The sequence below is a fragment of the Haliotis rubra genome, unplaced genomic scaffold (assembly GCF_003918875.1).
Source record: "Haliotis rubra isolate DU_JTF1 unplaced genomic scaffold, ASM391887v1 Scf498, whole genome shotgun sequence".
Classification (NCBI taxonomy): domain Eukaryota; kingdom Metazoa; phylum Mollusca; class Gastropoda; order Lepetellida; family Haliotidae; genus Haliotis; species Haliotis rubra.
In genome coordinates this window covers 354,539-372,977 of record NW_025767188.1, presented here as the reverse complement: position 1 = coordinate 372,977, position 18,439 = coordinate 354,539, and the positions used below count along the sequence as shown (strand labels likewise).

Genomic DNA, 18,439 nt, shown 5'->3' with positions numbered 1-18,439 from the left:
TTTTGCCCGCTAGTGTAACAAATGTACAGCTGGACTAGAGGCGCTCTTGTGGCAGAGTGAGTGAGGTTTTACGTCGCTTTTAGCAATATACCAGCAACATCACGGCAGGGGACACCAGAAATGTGCTTCACACATTGTACTCGTGTGAGGATTCGAACTCGGGTCTTCAGCGTGACAAGCAGACGCTTTAACAGTGTATGAAATAAGGCCCGTCCGACCAAGACGGTCTAGGTTTCTGACGGACAGTCTAAATTTACAGCTAGCCTGCCCGATGGTCTGGTAAATTTTTTAGATGTTCTATACATCTGAGTAAATTCACCATATTTGGTCTGGTTAAATCCATTTTGGGCTGGTAACATTTTGAAGTTGCCAGACATCAGGGCTTATTTGTTTTGCTTATTTCATACACTGGCTTTAACCACTGGGCTACCCCACCGCCCCCCTTGACGCAGGATCTTGACCACTCTCTACTTTCAGAATGCAAAATTGGCACTGTAGTCTAAGGCACCGCAATAACCTGATTAGAGTTGCGTCCCTTGAGATTGCCAGAAACCTGTGATCACGGGGTCGAATCCAAGATTCCTCCAGATAGTGTCTATAAGTTATCGGCACCAGACCCTTATTCATCGTTTGGCAAGGCACCAGACCCTTATTCATCGTTTGTCAAGGCACCAGACCCTTATTCATTGTTTGTCAAGGCACCAGACCCTTATACATCGTTTGTCAAGGCACCAGACCCTTATTCATCGTTTGTCAAGGCACCAGACCCTTATTCATCGTTTGTCAGGTAAGACAGGTATAACGGGCTATCGTCCCACACTAAGTTGATGCGCTGTGATGTAACTGGAATACTCTTCCAATGGGCGCTAGGGCGGTGGGGTAGCATAGTGGTTAAAACGTTCGCTCGTCACGCCGAAAACCCGGGTTCGATTCCTCACAGGGAACAATTTGTGAAGCCCATTCCTGGTGTCCCCGCCGTGATATTGCTGGAATTTTGTTGAAAGTGACGTAAAACCATACTCACTCACTCACTCCGAATGGTGTTAAAACCAGGCACTCATTCACTTATTACGTAAGACTGACACGCATACACCAGTTACTATAACATCAGTATTTAAGTGAAACATTACGGTACTGTTCCGGGTCGAGAGGTTGGAACTGTTCAGTACAACCTATATACATGTATTAAGATCTACCGTAGTAACTCAACCAGCGGTTTATCGTCAGTGGGACAGGTGAGTCAGAAATCGACAGATAAAATCCAACGCGTGGATGATTTTTGTAAATATTTCATCCCCGCCTCTCATTTTTTCTAAGTGTTTTCTGTAGAAGGACAATCAGACCAGTCCTTCAGATGGACGCGCGATACTTGACCTTTCAATAGATGAGCTGGCTGAAACTACCGTGTCGTATTACAATGAATATTTCATCCATGTTCCATCTTTATCTCCACCGCCATGATGCGGCCTCACAAATATCTGTCATCTTTCTGGATATATATATCAGTTGTACATACTGCATATCTAATCAGCGTATATAACAGATGTATAATTAGTCTTTTATATAACGGATGTATAATTAGTGTGTATATAACAGATGTATAATTAGTGTGTATTTAACGGATGTATAATTAGAGTGTACATAACGGATGTATAATTAGAGTGTACATAACGGATGTATAATTAGTGTGTATATAACGGATGTATAATAAGTGTGTATATAAAGGTTAAATAATTAGTGTGTATATGAAGGTTAAATACTTAGTGAGTATATAATGGCTAAATAATTAGTGTGCATATAAAGGTTAAATAATTAGTGTATATATAAAGGTTGAATAATTAGTGTGTATATAAAAGTTAAATAATTAGTGTGTATATAAAGGTTAAATAATTAGTGTGTATATGAAGGTTAAATACTTAGTGTGTATATAATGGTTAAATAATTAGTGTGCATATAATGGATATGCAAATAGTGTGCGTATATACAAGATATATAATTTATGTGTATAAACGCTGGCTATACTTATTGTATTCATGTTCTGGATATATAATAAGCGTATATATGGCTCGGATGCAGAACTAACACATGTATATACTGGATATGTAATGCTTGTCTATATATTCTTAATGAATGATATGTGTGTATGCATGTGTGTGTGCGTGCGTGTGTGTGGTTAGTTCGTATAAATGCTTGATATATAATCAGTGTATGTATACTGTGTACTAGATTTATATTTGTGTATGCATATTCTGGGGATTCTGTAGTTAGAGTACGCGTTGCAGTATATATACTGCTTTTTAGGATTCGCGCTATTTCACCTTTTCCAGTATCATACAGCACATGGTATATCTATGATATTGTCACCCTTAAATGTTTTGTCATGTGTACTGAAATTCCTGTGAGTCAACGAAAGCAACAGCTACATGCAAACAAAAGTGATAGAAAGTTGGGTTACACGGTGAGTAGGAATCACTGGGACCCGAACAATGGGGGTATTGTGAAAGGTCGCTCCCTGCACATATACAGTAGCAGGTACTCGTGGAGATCGCCATTCCGTGTTCCCCCCTGGAAGACTGACAGACCACATGCAGCCCCCCACCCAGTCAGATGAATAAATAGCCTTGTGCTGTTTAGTACGATTCATAACTATACGTTCTCCAACTGAGCAAACACATGTGAATATCAGTGACACCCCTCTTATACATTATTCACACAAGTGAGATTCCGCGAATGTTTTATAGAAATCTGACAAGCCGCGCTCGCTCGGGGCATTAATAATATATCCCAATAACGGCAGCAGTGCACGCGAGATTTGCACAAATGATTATGTCGTTAAGATGCTCAGTAGATAAGGCAGACAATAGTAACGATAGGTTGTGTTCTCTGGAAATATCTAAACCTCCCCGTTGTCGATATGATCACAACGCCTATTGGCGGAGGGGCATGCTCGCCAGGTGTAATCAGCTCTGTACGACTACCGTACTGCGATCCGTTGACACTGTGCAACAGCAGGGGCGTGGAATTGCGCCCGTTGTTATGTAACTGTGGCGAGGGGGGTCAAGTGTTAAATAAGGTCTAGAAATGAGGAAATGTATTACACAAATACCAATGACAAGGGTCTACTTGGTTTTCGGGTGAACGAAAGACTGGTTTATGCAACATATGTTCACACTGTGCTGATATTATGACAGAGGACTGCTGTACATTGTTTCACTGAAGTTGAGAAATATATCCGGTAAACTGACGCACAAAAGAAAGTAGACACCTGATGTTTTAGGATTATTGTCCGAAAAACAACGTAAATTGTTTAAAAGTGTTTTGATCGTGATTTAAGTTAAATACTGTTTGCAACCACCGCTATCTTTACGTAAAATGGAAATCACGGTTTTGTAGAATCGCACGTGCATTTATGCGTGAACATTATTCGAAAAAACTACTGAAAATAAAATATCGGTCCGTAGAAACAGTCGATTGATGATTGTTAACGGTATGCCACAAAATTAGCAGTACCTGAACTGGTAGACCGCGACTGACCACCCCTCATTAAACTGTAACCACGCCAGTCTGTAACCACACCAGACTGTAACCACATTGGACTGTAACCACGCCAGACTGTAACCACATTGGACTGTAACAACACCAGACTGTAACCACATTGGACTGTAACAACACCAGATTGTAACCACATTGGACTGTAACCACACCAGACAGTAACCACATTGGACTGTAACCACGCCAGACTGTAGCCACATTGGACTGTAACCACACTAGTCTGTAACCACATTGGACTGTAACCACACCAGACAGTAACCACATTGGACTGTAACCACGCCAGACTGTAGCCACATTGGACTGTAACCACATTGGACTGTAACCACGCCAGACTGTAACCACACTAATCTGTAACCACACTGGACTGTAACCACGCTAGTCTGTAACCACATTGGACTGTAACCACATTAGTCTGTAACCACATTGGACCGTAAGGACATATACAGAGCGATCATGGTGCTACAGTATCTGAAGTACATAGGATTTCCATGTGGGGATTGGATGGCCGCATGGTATGACCTCTGTGACGCCAGGTCACTGTGACCCAATGGCATGACTGGATTCTTCTGGTATCCACCACTAGTTAGATCTGAGTGAGTGAGTGAGTATGGTCTAGTTAGATCTGACTCATCATCTGTTTGCAATGGTGTTAACTAGTCGCTATACAATTTAATATTTCTGTGTTCTTGTATAAATAAGATAAGCCCCAATCTATATATCTTACAAGCTGTGTGTACCATCTGACTGATAGTGTATGCTGCACACACATTCGCTTATCGTACACCTCTCGCTCTGATCGACCCGGTATAGCTGCTGTAGTCACGCTCTGTTGTGTATGTTGACTCTGTGAGACTACTGACCATGTATTGCCTCTACTTGACGTTGACAATGAACCCACTGTTTACACTGGCTAAATCCAGGCGGTAAACAGTTAATAGCACGGACTGACAAATATAAGGATAAGCGAATCATGGTTATGCAGTAGCATCCCATGGTATAGGTAAATTGTTACACAATCGAATCGTCCGGAATGCACAGTGTCCAGATTAACAGACTCTCAACTGAGTAGTACAGTTGTATGCAGTATTAATACATGTAGTATGAAATATTGAATATTAGGAAATTGTATACATTTAGACTCACGCATGCACACGCACACACACTCACACACACACACACACACACACACACACATCTCTATTTCTCCGTCTCCCTTTCTCTGCTTCCTTCTCTTCTTCATTACCCCATAGCCAGGCGTGTGAAGAGTATTACAAATGTATCATATATTTCCACTTTTTGTGTGTGAATAAAATATGAGTTGAAAACATAGCCACAATTAGTTTTGGTTTTAACGCACTGTGTGAAGCTTTTGAAAACATGTTATTTTCAATATGTTTAATCCCAACGTTATAAGATACTAGTCCCGTTTCCCCACAGGGGGTAACGTATCACAGCTGAGTCCAAGGGCCGTGACGACTGCTTGTTGCTGTTTAAGACATGTTTCACTTGTGTTAAATAGAGAAGTATAGACACTCGTGTTTTCATAATGTCAACATAGATACGAATATGGATGATTTTGCAGGACACTGATGTTGACATAGAGGTGACCTACAATATAGGCTACCTACAATACAGGTTACCTACAATACAGGTTACCTACAATACAACTTACCTACAATACAAGTTACCTACAATACAAGTTACCTACAATACAAGCTACCTACAATACAAGTTACCTACACTACAAGTTACCTACAATACAGGTTACCTACAATACACAGGTTACCTACAATACAGGTTACCTACAATACAAGTTACCTACAATACAAGTTACCTACAATATAGGTTACCTACAATACAGGTTACCTACACTACAAGTTACCTACAATACAGGTTTCCTACAATACAGGTTACCTTCAATACAGGTTACCTACAATACTGACTGACTGACTGACTGAGTTTAGTTTTACGCCGCTTTTAGCAATATTCCAGCAATATCACGGCGGGGGCACCAGAAATGGGCTTCACACATTGTGCCCATGTGGGGAATCGAACCCGGGTCTTCGGCGTGACGATACCTACAATACAGGTTACCTAAAATACAGGTTACCTACAATACAGGTTACCTACAATACACAGGTTACCTACAATACAGGTTACCTACAATACAAGTTACCTACAATACAGGTTACCTACAATACAGGTTACCTACAATACAGGTTACCTACAATACAGGTTACCTACAATGCACAGGTTACCTACAATACAGGTTTCCTACAATACAGGTTTCCTACAATACAAGCTACCTACAATACAAGTTACCTACAATACAGGTTACCTACAATACAGGTTTTTCTTCCAGACATTATGACGGGTTTCATCCACCTGCTATAAAACCACAATTGACATTCCCTGGAAGACGGTCTGTGCAACAGTAACAGATCTCATACCCGTGTCTTCGTCTCGACGGGAGACAAAGATAAACGTTTTCACTTCACGAATGAGTTGTCAGGTAAGCGGTCAGGTAATATGAACAGATATTTACCTGTGCGCGGCGACATCTCTTTGATCTGCGTGATTACAGGTAGCAACCTTCTGTCAGCCTTCATCTGTAGGTATGAAGCCCTCACCTAGACAGCGTCTTCTCTGTTACCTGAGTCCTGACTGACATGATGCAGCAACAGTTACCTGACTAGATGCAGCCTACCAGTACTTGCTTTCAGCTGTTGTAGTTTGACCTGAATTATTTATTGATATAATTCAATGCTCATTATTTTAGTGTTCGCTCTGATGATGTTTGCGAGCTAGCGTGTAAACTAATCGTACTGAAATATAGAACGACTGTTGTTTGAAATCACCCACACATATATAATGTAAATATGTAAAAATGAATATAGTATTGTGTTACTTACAAATTTATCATGTGGTATATACATTGTGTTACAACAATACTCCATATAGGTGGAATTGCTGAGTGCGGCGTTAAACAACAAACCAACCAACCATTGTGTTCCATATTAGCATTGTCGTGTACATGTATATACACAATTAGGCGTGGGCGAAATGTAATGACTGACTGACTGACTGAGTTTAGTGTTAGTTCCAGCAATATCACGGCCGGGGACACCAGAAATGGGCTTCACACATTGTGCCCATGTGGGAAATCGAACCCGGGTCTTCGGCGTGACGGCCAACGCTTTAACCACTAGGCTACCCCACCGCCCCGCGAAATATAATGGTCTTTGAGAGACAATTAAAAGGAATATGAGAATATTAAAGTTTAAAAAGATACAGCAAAATGATTTCAAGTATGTTTACGTCAAAAAGCAAAATAGAAGAGTAAATATCTTTCTATATTCACGATTAACAAATTGTCGTCAAAGACAAATGTAACCATATTAAATTTTCCCAGAATCATTTGAGGATGTCTGAGTTTAAAGTGTTTGTTGTTTAACGCCAAACAATATGGCGAGGGTTTGTAAATACTTCAGTCTGGACCAGACAATCCAGTGATTGATATGATCGATATACGCAACTAGGATACGTTGGTCACTGGTCAGTGCGCTTTGTCGTCTCTTCCGATAAGTGATGGCTGGTTGAATGCTTAACGCCGCACTCAGCAACATTTCAGCTATAAGGCGGCAGTCTGTAAATAATCGAGTCTGCCCAGACAATCCAGTGACCAACAGCATGAGCATCCATCCACGCAATTGGGATACGATAACATGTGTCAACCAATTCAGCGAGCTCGACCACCCAATCCCGTTAGTCGCCTTTTACGACAAGCATGGGTTACTGAAGACAAATTCTAACCCGGATATTCACAGAAACAAGTGTAGGTAGATGGGACCTATACTTGGCATCTCCACGTGATAATGTTGACACCCACTGATTAGTATTAGTGCTCCTGTGCCGCGTCTATTCCAGGGACAACATTCGTCACCACTCGCCCCTTTCCGTTTCGTCGGCATTCGGCTTGTCCCGGAATAACAAGAGTGGTTCACGAATGGGGACGCCAATGGTTGTTAGAAGGAGCATGCCGGTGTGTTGACATTCAACAGTATGGTCATTTGATTTACAGTATAACTCGACTTGAACAGCAAACAGGGGTTCCGGCGCTGGACTCAGTACACCCAATTAAGTAACGATTTTATGACGTTTTCAAAATCATGTTTTCAGGAGTATATTTTTCTTGTAAAAGTGTACGGCATTGCCGATGCATATTTAGAAATACGTACTGCCATACGTTCTAAATGTAGCAATATATTGAGGAGATTTTTATGTACAAAAAACACGGTGATGGAACTGTTAGCACCATTATATAATCCAGGATGATGTTGAAAGAAGCGCTCCACTACCTTTAAAAGTTAGCCATGGAGTGAGTGAGTTTAGTTTTACAATAGCAATATTCCAGCAATGCCATGGCGGGGGACACACATTGTGCTCATATGGGAAATCGAACCCGGGTCTTCGGTGTGACGAGCGGACGCTTTAACCACTAGGCTACCCCACTGCCCCCTGTTACCTATGGAGACAGTTACAGGAACATGCTCTCAACTATGCGTGGAATGTAATAACACGTGCAAACCCGTTCGCCCAGACGCTTCATCGGATCTGTAATCAAATATTGAAGACCAAGCACTTCCTTTCTAATCAATTAGATTCAATGCTAGTGCGGTTTTAATCGCGTCCTAGCGTGAAGCGTAACCCTGGTGTCTCGTTTTCAACGTCCTTGACGTCTTAATTGGGACTACTCCATTAACAAAAACGCACACTGCAACATCAAGGTGTATATACCGTTGCACATAACGTGCATTGCAGCATGGCGAGGCAGGCGAATAGTGCATTTGGTATCGTGCAGGTGTATCGTGCAGGTGTATCGTGCAGGTGTATCGTGTTTGACGATTGAACGTAACGCTTGGAATGAATTCTGGATATTGACAATTGAATCTTTTTAAATCGCTTAAATGATTCAATCAGTGATATCAGCTGAAATGTTTCTCGTGAGATTCATTATCAATTGTCATATGAAATCCGAGAAGCATCATCTCAGTGCGACTTCATTCCTTCCAAACAATAGTAGTAGTAGTAGTAGTAGCAGCAGCAGTAGTAGTAGTAGTAGTAGTATCAGCAGCAAGCAGTAGTAGTAGTAGTAGTAGCAGCAGCAGTAGTAGTAGTAGTAGTAGTATCAGCAGCAGCAGTAGTAGTAGTAGTAGTAGTAGTATCAGCAGCAGCAGTAGTAGTAGTAGTAGTAGTAGTAGTATCAGCAGCATCAGCAGTAGTAGTAGTAGTAGTAGTAGTAGTAGTAGTAGTAGTATCAGCAGCAGCAGCAGCAGTAGTAGTAGTAGTAGTAGTATCAGCAGCAGCAGCAGTATAGTAGTAGTAGTAGTAGTAGTAGTAGTAGTAGTAGTAGTAGTAGTAGCAGCAGTAGTAGTCGGTCGAGAGTTTCTCATGGAGTTTGGACGGATAAAGTGGTTGATGTTGTAAGCTGTCTCCCACGCCGTCGGGGTAATATGAAATACAATGAACCAAGTCATTGGGTCACTGTCCTCGGTGGAAGTTGTCTTAACGGTATCAGCAATACTGGCAGTCTGTGCCGCAGGGCGTCAACCCCTCTCCGACATCGGTTGACCCCCTTTCACCGTGTCTCCCCCAGCTGACATGAAGCAGGTACATGGGAGAGATTGTCACCTGTCTAACATCCCCCTTCCCCCACCCACCATCCGTCCTCCGGGACACCTACACACAATGTCTGTTATATGACAACGAACGTCAGTCCGTCAGTCCGTCTCGCTTCCCCGTCAAATAACACGACGGTGTGGACACAGGTCAGCCATCTCGTGGACCCTCGCTGAGGAGAAGGGGGACAGGCCATCGGGCACCTGTCAGGAACGCTTGTTATTCCAATACTATCCCGTCTTCCTGTGTGAAACCTGGGTAAAGTGTGCCCTGACACTGGGGAACATTAAACTTCACATTTTATACATTGCTGGACGGAAACAATCAACATCAGGAAAACAAATACAGCGCCATTCAAATGTAGCAACCGGGGTCTTTCTTAGCAAGTGTAGAACCAATGTGGTTGGTTCTACTAAGTAATTACCGATATTTTGATAGTTATGATACTGTGCAGATAGGGAATTTCATATTGACACAGTTAGGTCACGTGTTATATGTGGTCCTCCAGTCACCTGGTATCTCTCTATGTTTTCCTTAATTGTTATCTAGTCCTACATACATTTACTTTCCTTGAAGTTCGAAAACGATTGAGACGTTTTAAGGACATATTTTTCAGAAATAATAAAATGGGTTGTGTTTTATATTAGATGATGACGTAGGTTTGTGTTTGCAAACGTTATTCTCTCTGTCTTTAACATTTTATGTTGTTTTCCCACGCTAGAATGTCAAAACAGTCACAGCAATACACGACACACTTAAACCACCGGTATCCACTCCACCCTCTACATTCTCCACTTTCCGTTACTCAGAATATAGCAGAATCAGCAGAAATTGTACCAACGAAAGGAAACAAGCTATAAACAATTTAACAGATATCAGTATCAATGCCATCGATTGATATAACCCCAGCTAGTGTTGTGCCAGGAAAGAGAATATCCCCACAGATTGGAACGTACAGCAACTACTGGATTTAACCAGACCTGTCAAACTTTACAACAGCGCGCTAGTGGCCAGTTGTAAACACCACTGTACCAAGCTCCGTACAGGGGCACGTACGGCACATGGACGAGTTGACGAGGGGCAAATGTGTCAACACTCGGAATGCAAATGTCGAAGAGACACTCTTCTGTCACGTTCGCGTTGTTATAGGGAAGACAGACGTAGAAGTCTCTGCACTGAGTGTTTTTTAGTTCTTGTACAAATTCACCAATATCAACGAGTGTTCATTGTTGTTAAGGCCGCACACAGCAATATTCCAGCACTGTAAACAACCGAATGGAATCAGGACCCGACAATACAGTGATTGACATCATGAGCATCGGTCCTCACAGCTGGAATATGATGACATGCATCAGCCAGGTCAGCGAGACTGACCACCCGATCTCTAAGGACCAGCATGGGTTGACCAGTTCTAAACCGGATCCTCACACAAAACTTGGAAATATATGTTTCGCAAATGCAACATAGAATGATTCATTCATAATTTCACAAATTTCACTTATAATCAAAACAGAAAGTACTTATATCAAACGAAAGAAGTAATTGTTTTTAATGAATGTGTTGTAGGAACAAGAATCAATCCTCACTCGCCGGGAATCAAGAAATCGCCCAAAGCGGAGTATAAGCCAGTAAGAGTTACCTCCCTTCCCTTGGTCACGAACTTGATCATTCGTAACCAACTCGTGTTATTCCGGGACAAGCCGAATAGTTCTTGGAGGTTGAGGAAAGAGGCGAGAAGTGACGAATGGAACTTGATCATTCGTAACTACTCGTATCATTCCGGCAAGTCTGATGGCGTCTCGTACCCATCTCGTGACCTTTAGCTCAAAGTTTATGTTTAAATTGTGCTTTGCATAGTTAGTGAAGTTTCTAAGTTCGACGGTGCTGCCATTTTCATGCTTCGAAATGCTGCGGCGTTTTACTACGCGCGATTTGATTGGTTTGCCACGATTCTTGGCAATAATGGCGAACGATAGGGGTACGAGTCCATTAGTGACCAACTCGTGTTATTCCGAGACAAGCCGAATAGCAGGTTACGGAAAGGGGCGAGTGGTGACGAATGGTACGAGTCTTCTTGTAGGTCACGGAAAGAGGCGAGTAGTTACGAACGGAACTTGATTTGTTTCTCTTTAAAAGGCCATGACCGTTTCGCAAAACCGACGTGGCAGGATTGGCAGATATTTTTACGGCAGTGCATTCTGATAACCGACTGAAAAGACATATAATGTGTTTTCTCTACTTTGCTACACACGAACTATCTTTAGAAAAAGCCGTTTTTGTAATAACGATCAAAAATGCGTTGCTGGAGGAAGTTGGTAATAACGATCAAAAATATTACCCACAAATTTCAAAGAAACACAGTGGGTTGATGGCTGTGGGATTGCTGAGTGAAGTGTCAGTACCTTCTACCATATCTCAGTAATATAGTCTGTATGTGTGGATTTTGTCTAGTTAACCCTTGGTATCAGCTGGGAGTGTAAGTCACATTTTGCCCAGTTAACCCTTGATACATCTTACTTGTAACTTCTGTGTTACACAGTTAACCCTTGCTATCAGGTTGGGTGGAACTTGTATGTTGCACAGTTAACCCTTGCTATCAGGTTGGGTGGAACTTGTATGTTGCACAGTTAACCCTTGCTATCAGGTTGGGTGAAACTTGTATGTTGCACAGTTTACCCTTGCTATCAGGTTGGGGGGAACTTGTATGTTACACAGTTAACCCTTGCTATCAGGTTGGGTGGAACTTGTATGTTACACAGTTAACCCTTGCTATCAGGTTGGGTGGAACGTGTATGTTACACAGTTAACCCTTGCTATCAGGTTGGGTGTACCTCGTATGTATGTGTACGTTGTGGTACTGAGCTCAGTTCAATTCGAGGGTACGCATGGCACATAGGTGTGAGGCAAGTTGCTATGCACCGTTCGATAAACTCCACCGAACTAGACAGTTGTGGTACACAGATTTGGTAAGGTTTTACCTTCAACAGCAGAATGTGTTCCCAATGCTAATAATCTACTTAGATGCAGATCGGATTGTTTAACCTGAATGCAGTGGAGCCTGGTTATAACACCAACCTGGTTATAACGACCAAGATGGCCAGTACGGATTTCTCACAATTACAATTCCTTGGTTATGGCGCCAAAACCTTTCACTTAACAAATGTTCCAGTTCCTTGTCTGTGACATCCACACGCACTCACTAACACACATACTGGTAATTATGTCTTAGGAATACCAGGTGTAAAAACATGTTTATTATGAAGAAAAAATAAACAAATATTGACGTAATGTTTACAAATAAACAACAAAATCATAATAAATCTGTGAAAGTACGTAAATTCATTCGGGTGAATTATTCAAACTTGGCGTGCCTAACGTATCACAGTCTGCAGTCAGTCACAGCTCGTGGCCAATAGTTGCACATGCGGAATAACACAACAATCACTCTCACTCACTCACATGAAGTTGATTTCAATATTAACGTAAATTTGAAATTCACACAGCCACACTTGAGTGAACCCTGAACAACAATATCAAGTTTGTCCGTCACAGGAAGTTACATACAGGATGATCAACATCCAGAGTGACCCCGGTAGAGCTATGGACTATATCTTCTGTCCCAGATCTCGGCAGTGTTGGTCCCTTCATAGGTCATATAATTGTCCACTGTGAAGTTTTGATTGCTTTGCTATATTTGATATTGTGGAGCGACCATATTCATCATCGACCACTCTTTTGAAAGTCTTTCACAAGTCGTGACATTTCCTGAACCGACTCTAACAACCCTTCTCCATTTGGTGCGCATGCGCCGTGTATGTACCATTTCCGGTTTTTGAGGTCACCCATGTCAAGTTCCTCGACAACCTCAGTGGGCTTGAGGGCACCTGAGTCCAGAAACACAAATATATATATTTATATATATATATACATTAAAAAATATATACTTCCACTAACTAGACTCGATAATGTTGTGAGTAATACACCCTAATACGTAAAGAAATATTTCCCTTTTCCTTAGTGCTGAATGAAGTCATTTGGCTGTATAAAATTCACCTTTTGTTTGATACACGAATCACTTTTGATATAATAGTCAATGGCTATCAGGAGCAATTGGCGGCAGGGTGGCTCAGTGGTGAACGTGTTAGCTCTTCTCAGATAAACCTGGTTTGATTTCCCCAAACACCTCGTGTCCATCACTGTACAGTATGCTAGCATATGGCAGGAGTGTGACTTATGCCAGTACAAAAACCAACATGTTATGTATCTACCTGTCGGTAAAACCATTGGTAAGTTCTCCCAACGCCCTGGTTTAATTTCTCCATAACAGTGTCACTGTGCAATAGTATCAACCACTAGTTTGCCTGCTGTAGGTCTGATTCTACCTTGCCGGTCATTATGGACTAGTCTGACGTACTCACCTGGCAAATCCTGCTTGTTAGCTATCACCACTACCGGCACCCCCGCCATCTCCGGCGAACTGCAGATTCCATGGAGCTCCGACCTGGCTTCCTTCATGCGCAGACGATCTGCGCTGTCCACCACGTAGATCAGACCTTGGGTGTATTGAAGAATTGACGTCAACATATATGGTGTATGTGGAGGTAAAACGTAAAACTCGATGTTCACATTGTGTGAATCATAATAACCAACAATAATACCTTCACAGACTGCTTACCTAATGTTCAACAGAAACTAGGGGTGGGTATTGCAGATAATATTTATATTGCGATATATTGCGATGCGAAAGCATGTATTCCGATATGCATTGCAATATATTGCATGAAGTATTTTTAAACAAAAAACTACTTATAATCGAGTTACTGCTTGATTTATAGAGCAAAAAAAAAACAAAATCACTATGCTTGATTAAGCTTAAAAACTTTTTTTAATCATGAAAAAAAAAATGTGAATAATATTTGGCACAAATGAAACAAGGAAATATCCGAAGATTTCCGAGTGTTACGACGTTTTCCGAATGCATATCAAAATACCGGTTTTCGATCAGCGTATCGCAATACGTATCGTTGTCATGTCTGAACCGGTAAATACCGGTAAACCGGTTATATTGCGCAGCCCTAACAGAAACGCAATGTAGACTATAATAGGAAGTCGGTGACATCGTTAAGATGATTGATGCCACACATACCCTTTCTTTTGTCAGATAATCAGGTATAGTCAGTGTTTGGGCGCAGGCCTTTTGGGGAACATGTTATAAACAATACTTGCTTGGCTAATCTATGAAAATCCACTGTTTCATTCACGGTATATCTAAAAGGCATTTTCAAGTGTGGTCATATTTATATTTGCATAGATGTTAATGGAAGTTGGAATTGCTATTGGTGCAAGGGAAGGCGTTATTTATTTCGTGTTCCTAACCTAAACCGTAGGTATTGATATGAGTATTGTCTATTGGTGTTGTATAATATGTGTTGGTCAACCACTGCTCTGATGTCAACGTCGATCCACGCAGTCGGGGTATTATCACACGTCAGAACAGCCAGGCTACAGCTGAGGGCCCAGCGACCGACTGTCTCCCGTCAAGGTTTACTCAGCCATTTTCTGATAAATACCCCATTATGTCGGCCATAACAACAGACTGGGTGTACGTACTGTGCACCGAGGGTTATTCTGTGTGAAGAGTGTTGTATGACTCCCATACCTTGTGTGTTGAGGTAGTAGTAATAGTGTTGGGTATATGACCTACCTTGTGTGTTGTTGGGTAGTGTTGGGTATATGCTGACCTACCTTGTGTGTTGAGGTAGTAGTGTTGGGTATATGTTGACCTACCTTGTGTGTTGAGGTAGTAGTGTTTCCACAGCTGTCGGATCTTCTCCTGACCCCCCACGTCCCACACGGTGAACGTCACACCCTTCACCGGGCTGACGGTTTCCACGTTGAAGCCGATGGTGGGGATGGTGCACACGCTCTCGTTCAGCTTCATCTTGTACAGGATTGTCGTCTTACCTGGGACAACATTACCACACCAGTCAAAGAGGGAAAACAAAAAGTTCTTTCAATCCTAAACCGATGACGACGAATCAACTTCGCACAAAAAGAATGTATTTTTATCCAATCTATGTGGAAGGGTGAGGGTGGCAGAGTGGTTAAAGCATTCGATCTTTGCGATTCACCCTTGGGTTCGAATCCTCACATGGTTCTTAAGCGTGAAACACATTTCTAGTGTCCTCGGTTGTGGTATTGCTGGAGCAGTGGCATGTCGGCGTACAACTATGCTCATTCTAAGCTCGGCCAGTGCCACGGCATAACGTTTAAATTTGAAACCTATACACTGAATCAAGGTTTACTCCTGGTTACCATAACAAACACATACTAGTAGTGGGGTAGCCAAGTGGTGAAAGCGTTCGCTCCTCAATTCAAATACCCGGGTTCGATTCCCCACATGGCTACAGTGTGTGAAGGCTATTTCTGGTGTCCCCCGCCGTGATGTTGCGGAAACATTGCTAAAAGCGGCGTAAAACCATACTCACTCACATACTAGTAGTTCGAGACAAGCGGAGTGATATATGTGACGAGATTATCGTCTTCCCCACGTTATATGCCATTGTCTATTGTGCACCTTGTGTAAGTATTTATATACCACACTCACCTTTCACATCATTGTTTATTCCTGAGAACCTGAAGCTGATTTCTGAATGTCATAGACACTTTTTGCAATTTATAAAACCATAACGTTTTAGCAGTTGTATGAGAATGTAGGAAACCTCACGGTATATGATCTAACTTGTTTCATAGTTATCAACAACAGGTTTACTGATCGATAATCAATCAACGTTTAATATCGATTCTCCGAGTTAAACATAATGAACTACTATTATTAAACACCTCCCATCATTCATGAAGATTCGGATTACAATTGATCTTCATCAACCTATATAGTTTAAATTGTTGTAAAAGGCTAAGGAGATGCGGCGGTGAAACTCGACTATTTCATATACTACTCACACTTTGCTAAGGATCACAAAAATTCCCAACTCTACTTTAATGTAGATTTATAATTTGAAATTGTATCCATTTAAAACTGGATAGATAATAATATGGTAACCCCTCTTTAGGCAAGCAGTCACTTTATTCTAACCTATGAGTGAGTGAGTGAGTTAATATTTATCGTCACATCGGCAATATTTCAGCCATATCGTGACGAACTAACCTTATGCACTTGATACATGAGTAACCATATAAATGGTTTTCATGGCACCAATCAACCATATTGCAAATCATGGAACGAGTCATTGACGAGTACACAACGCCTGTCAATAGCAGATATGGGGTCCACAAGATGCGATGACATACTGAAGCCTAGGATCCATTCTTACAATAAGCTTAGATATTTAAACCAACTTTGAGCCCACATCATAATTTTCTGTTGAATCCATGATTTGATCCTTAGCAAAGTGTGAATAGTTTAGTATACGCCATATAGATAGAATATTGATTAGTGCGACGTTAGGCGACACACAAACAAACAAACAAACAAACATCCCCGAGCTGCCTACCTGCCGCATCCAACCCAAGCATCAGTATACGAGCTGGCTCCGATGAAAACTCATTGTAGATCTGCATGAGCCTTGATAGTAACAAACCCATTGTGATGTCGCTCAATGTCACACATACAATAACTATTCCTCGAAATGTATTTTTTGACAGTGTATATGAACTTGATAAAGTTGTATCCCAATTGTCCTTTTCCACTCTGAAATATCACCAGGTATTATCCCTTGTGTTGTCTGTCTGCTTGACCGTCGTCGATATGACTCTATACACCACTGTTAGCCTTATATACATCAGCTTGGCGACGAAATATACAACACGCAACTTTGCCTTGTCAATTTCAGGCCACGTGGAGTTCTAAAAATAGATCATTACTGCGATGTGGATCGCGACAGGTTGGAGAAAATGACGTCACGCGACTATCGCCACAACAAACTGATCACGTGATTTGAGCCAACACACCACAATGGCATGAGTTTGCGCATTCGCTCAGGTAATGCTGAATATGCATATGTATATATTGTACATTTTCAAAGCAAGCGAGTATTCAAGAACAGTCATCTAACTAACGAGCATAAAACAACCTTTATGACTGTCTTTAATGTGACCTGTTTCTGAAGTTCAGCAAGCAGTGTACACATGGATACTTTGATTGTGCTTTGAACGTTGTAAACACCGACGTTCGCCATGTGCTTTTACAAGGAGACAATCTTTATATAGGCCCATTAGCCTAAAAACGGTGGAAATTCGCATGGGCTTAAAAGACGAAATCCATCTTATTAAATATTTCATACTTCTTCCTTTTGAATTTAATTTGAAATTATTTTGTCTCACCGGAACGAATCTATATGTATTGTCGTTTATCCATACTGCTCCGAACCACAAAGGTGGCTACCATTTTCCTCGGATTTTTTCCTCTTTACTGCATCTTCTTCGGCGGCGTTGGAAGAATGGGGCATTTTGTATTGTTACCATTTGAAATAATCATAATAAATTTTGATATTTTTAGACGGTAAAAATTGTTAAAACATTAACCATGCCGTAAATCTCCGGAAATATGTTTTCATGTTATGAACTGGCAAACTCAGTTTTGACAAAACAATTGTTCAGCAAGCTTTAAACGAGTTTTGAAAGATTACAATTTGGAAACTGAATAAGTGCATATTTAACGTTCCTACTGCAAGTCCAGTATGCGATGTATCGTTTTTAGAGAGCCACGATCATCGGTACCCATATAGATCTACATACCGTGGACAATATTGGGGTTACTAATACAGTGTTTGATAACCGTCGTATTAACAAAATATATCAACATTTCTAATGGATGCAGTAGAAGACGGACGTGATTTATATGTTCAATACTTTGATTGTTGATTGTTTTGATTATTATGTTTCGAATATCTGCTATTCTATTTGATCAGTGTTGCATTTCCGTCTCACCCATGAAGATCCGGGTTAGAACTGGTCTTCAGTAACACATGCAGGTCGTGAGACGCGACTAACGGCATTGGGCGGTCAGGCCCGCTGACTTGGTTGACACATAACATCGTATAACACTTGCGTAGATCGATGCTCATGCTGTTGATCTCTAGATTGTCTGGTCCAGAATTATCGATTATGTACAGACCGACGCCATATAGGTAAAATAGTGCTGAGTGCGGCGTTAAACAACAAACAAAACAAACACTACGGTCTCGAT

At 41.4% G+C, this 18,439-nt stretch overlaps 3 protein-coding genes and 1 long non-coding RNA gene across 4 annotated transcripts in view; 1 reads left to right on the top strand and 3 right to left on the bottom strand.

Moving 5' to 3' along the window:
* The window catches only part of LOC124291619, a 237,458-nt gene that overhangs the window by 115,936 nt on the left and 103,083 nt on the right, over positions 1–18,439 (top strand). The window lies entirely within an intron of this gene.
* The window catches only part of LOC124291602 (tripartite motif-containing protein 45-like), a 138,120-nt gene that overhangs the window by 80,688 nt on the left and 38,993 nt on the right, over positions 1–18,439 (bottom strand). The gene's annotated exons all lie outside the window — the stretch shown is intronic.
* Positions 1–18,439, bottom strand: part of LOC124291603 — a 106,520-nt gene that overhangs the window by 80,688 nt on the left and 7,393 nt on the right. The gene's annotated exons all lie outside the window — the stretch shown is intronic.
* LOC124291614 (ADP-ribosylation factor 6-like) lies at positions 12,464–17,593 on the bottom strand. The gene is made up of 4 exons (XM_046728665.1): positions 16,746–17,593; positions 15,019–15,195; positions 13,650–13,784; positions 12,464–13,115 (listed from the first exon to the last, which is right to left on the bottom strand). Exons 1-4 carry the CDS (start codon positions 16,834–16,836, stop codon positions 12,952–12,954), a joined length of 567 nt encoding a protein of 188 aa, XP_046584621.1. The 5' UTR covers positions 16,837–17,593; the 3' UTR covers positions 12,464–12,951.

What these genes read in the sequence shown, in the direction of transcription:
- LOC124291614 (XM_046728665.1), bottom strand. Translation starts at nt 16,836, where the DNA reads ATGGGTTTGTTACTATCAAGGCTCATGCAGATCTACAATGAGTTTTCA. An exon ending in GCTTGGGTTGGATGCGGCAG is followed by an intron (nt 15,196 to 16,745) that starts GTAGGCAGCTCG and finishes ATGTTGTCCCAG; the next exon opens with GTAAGACGACAATCCTGTAC. An exon ending in CTACTACCTCAACACACAAG is followed by an intron (nt 13,785 to 15,018) that starts GTAGGTCAACAT and finishes AATACACCCAAG; the next exon opens with GTCTGATCTACGTGGTGGAC.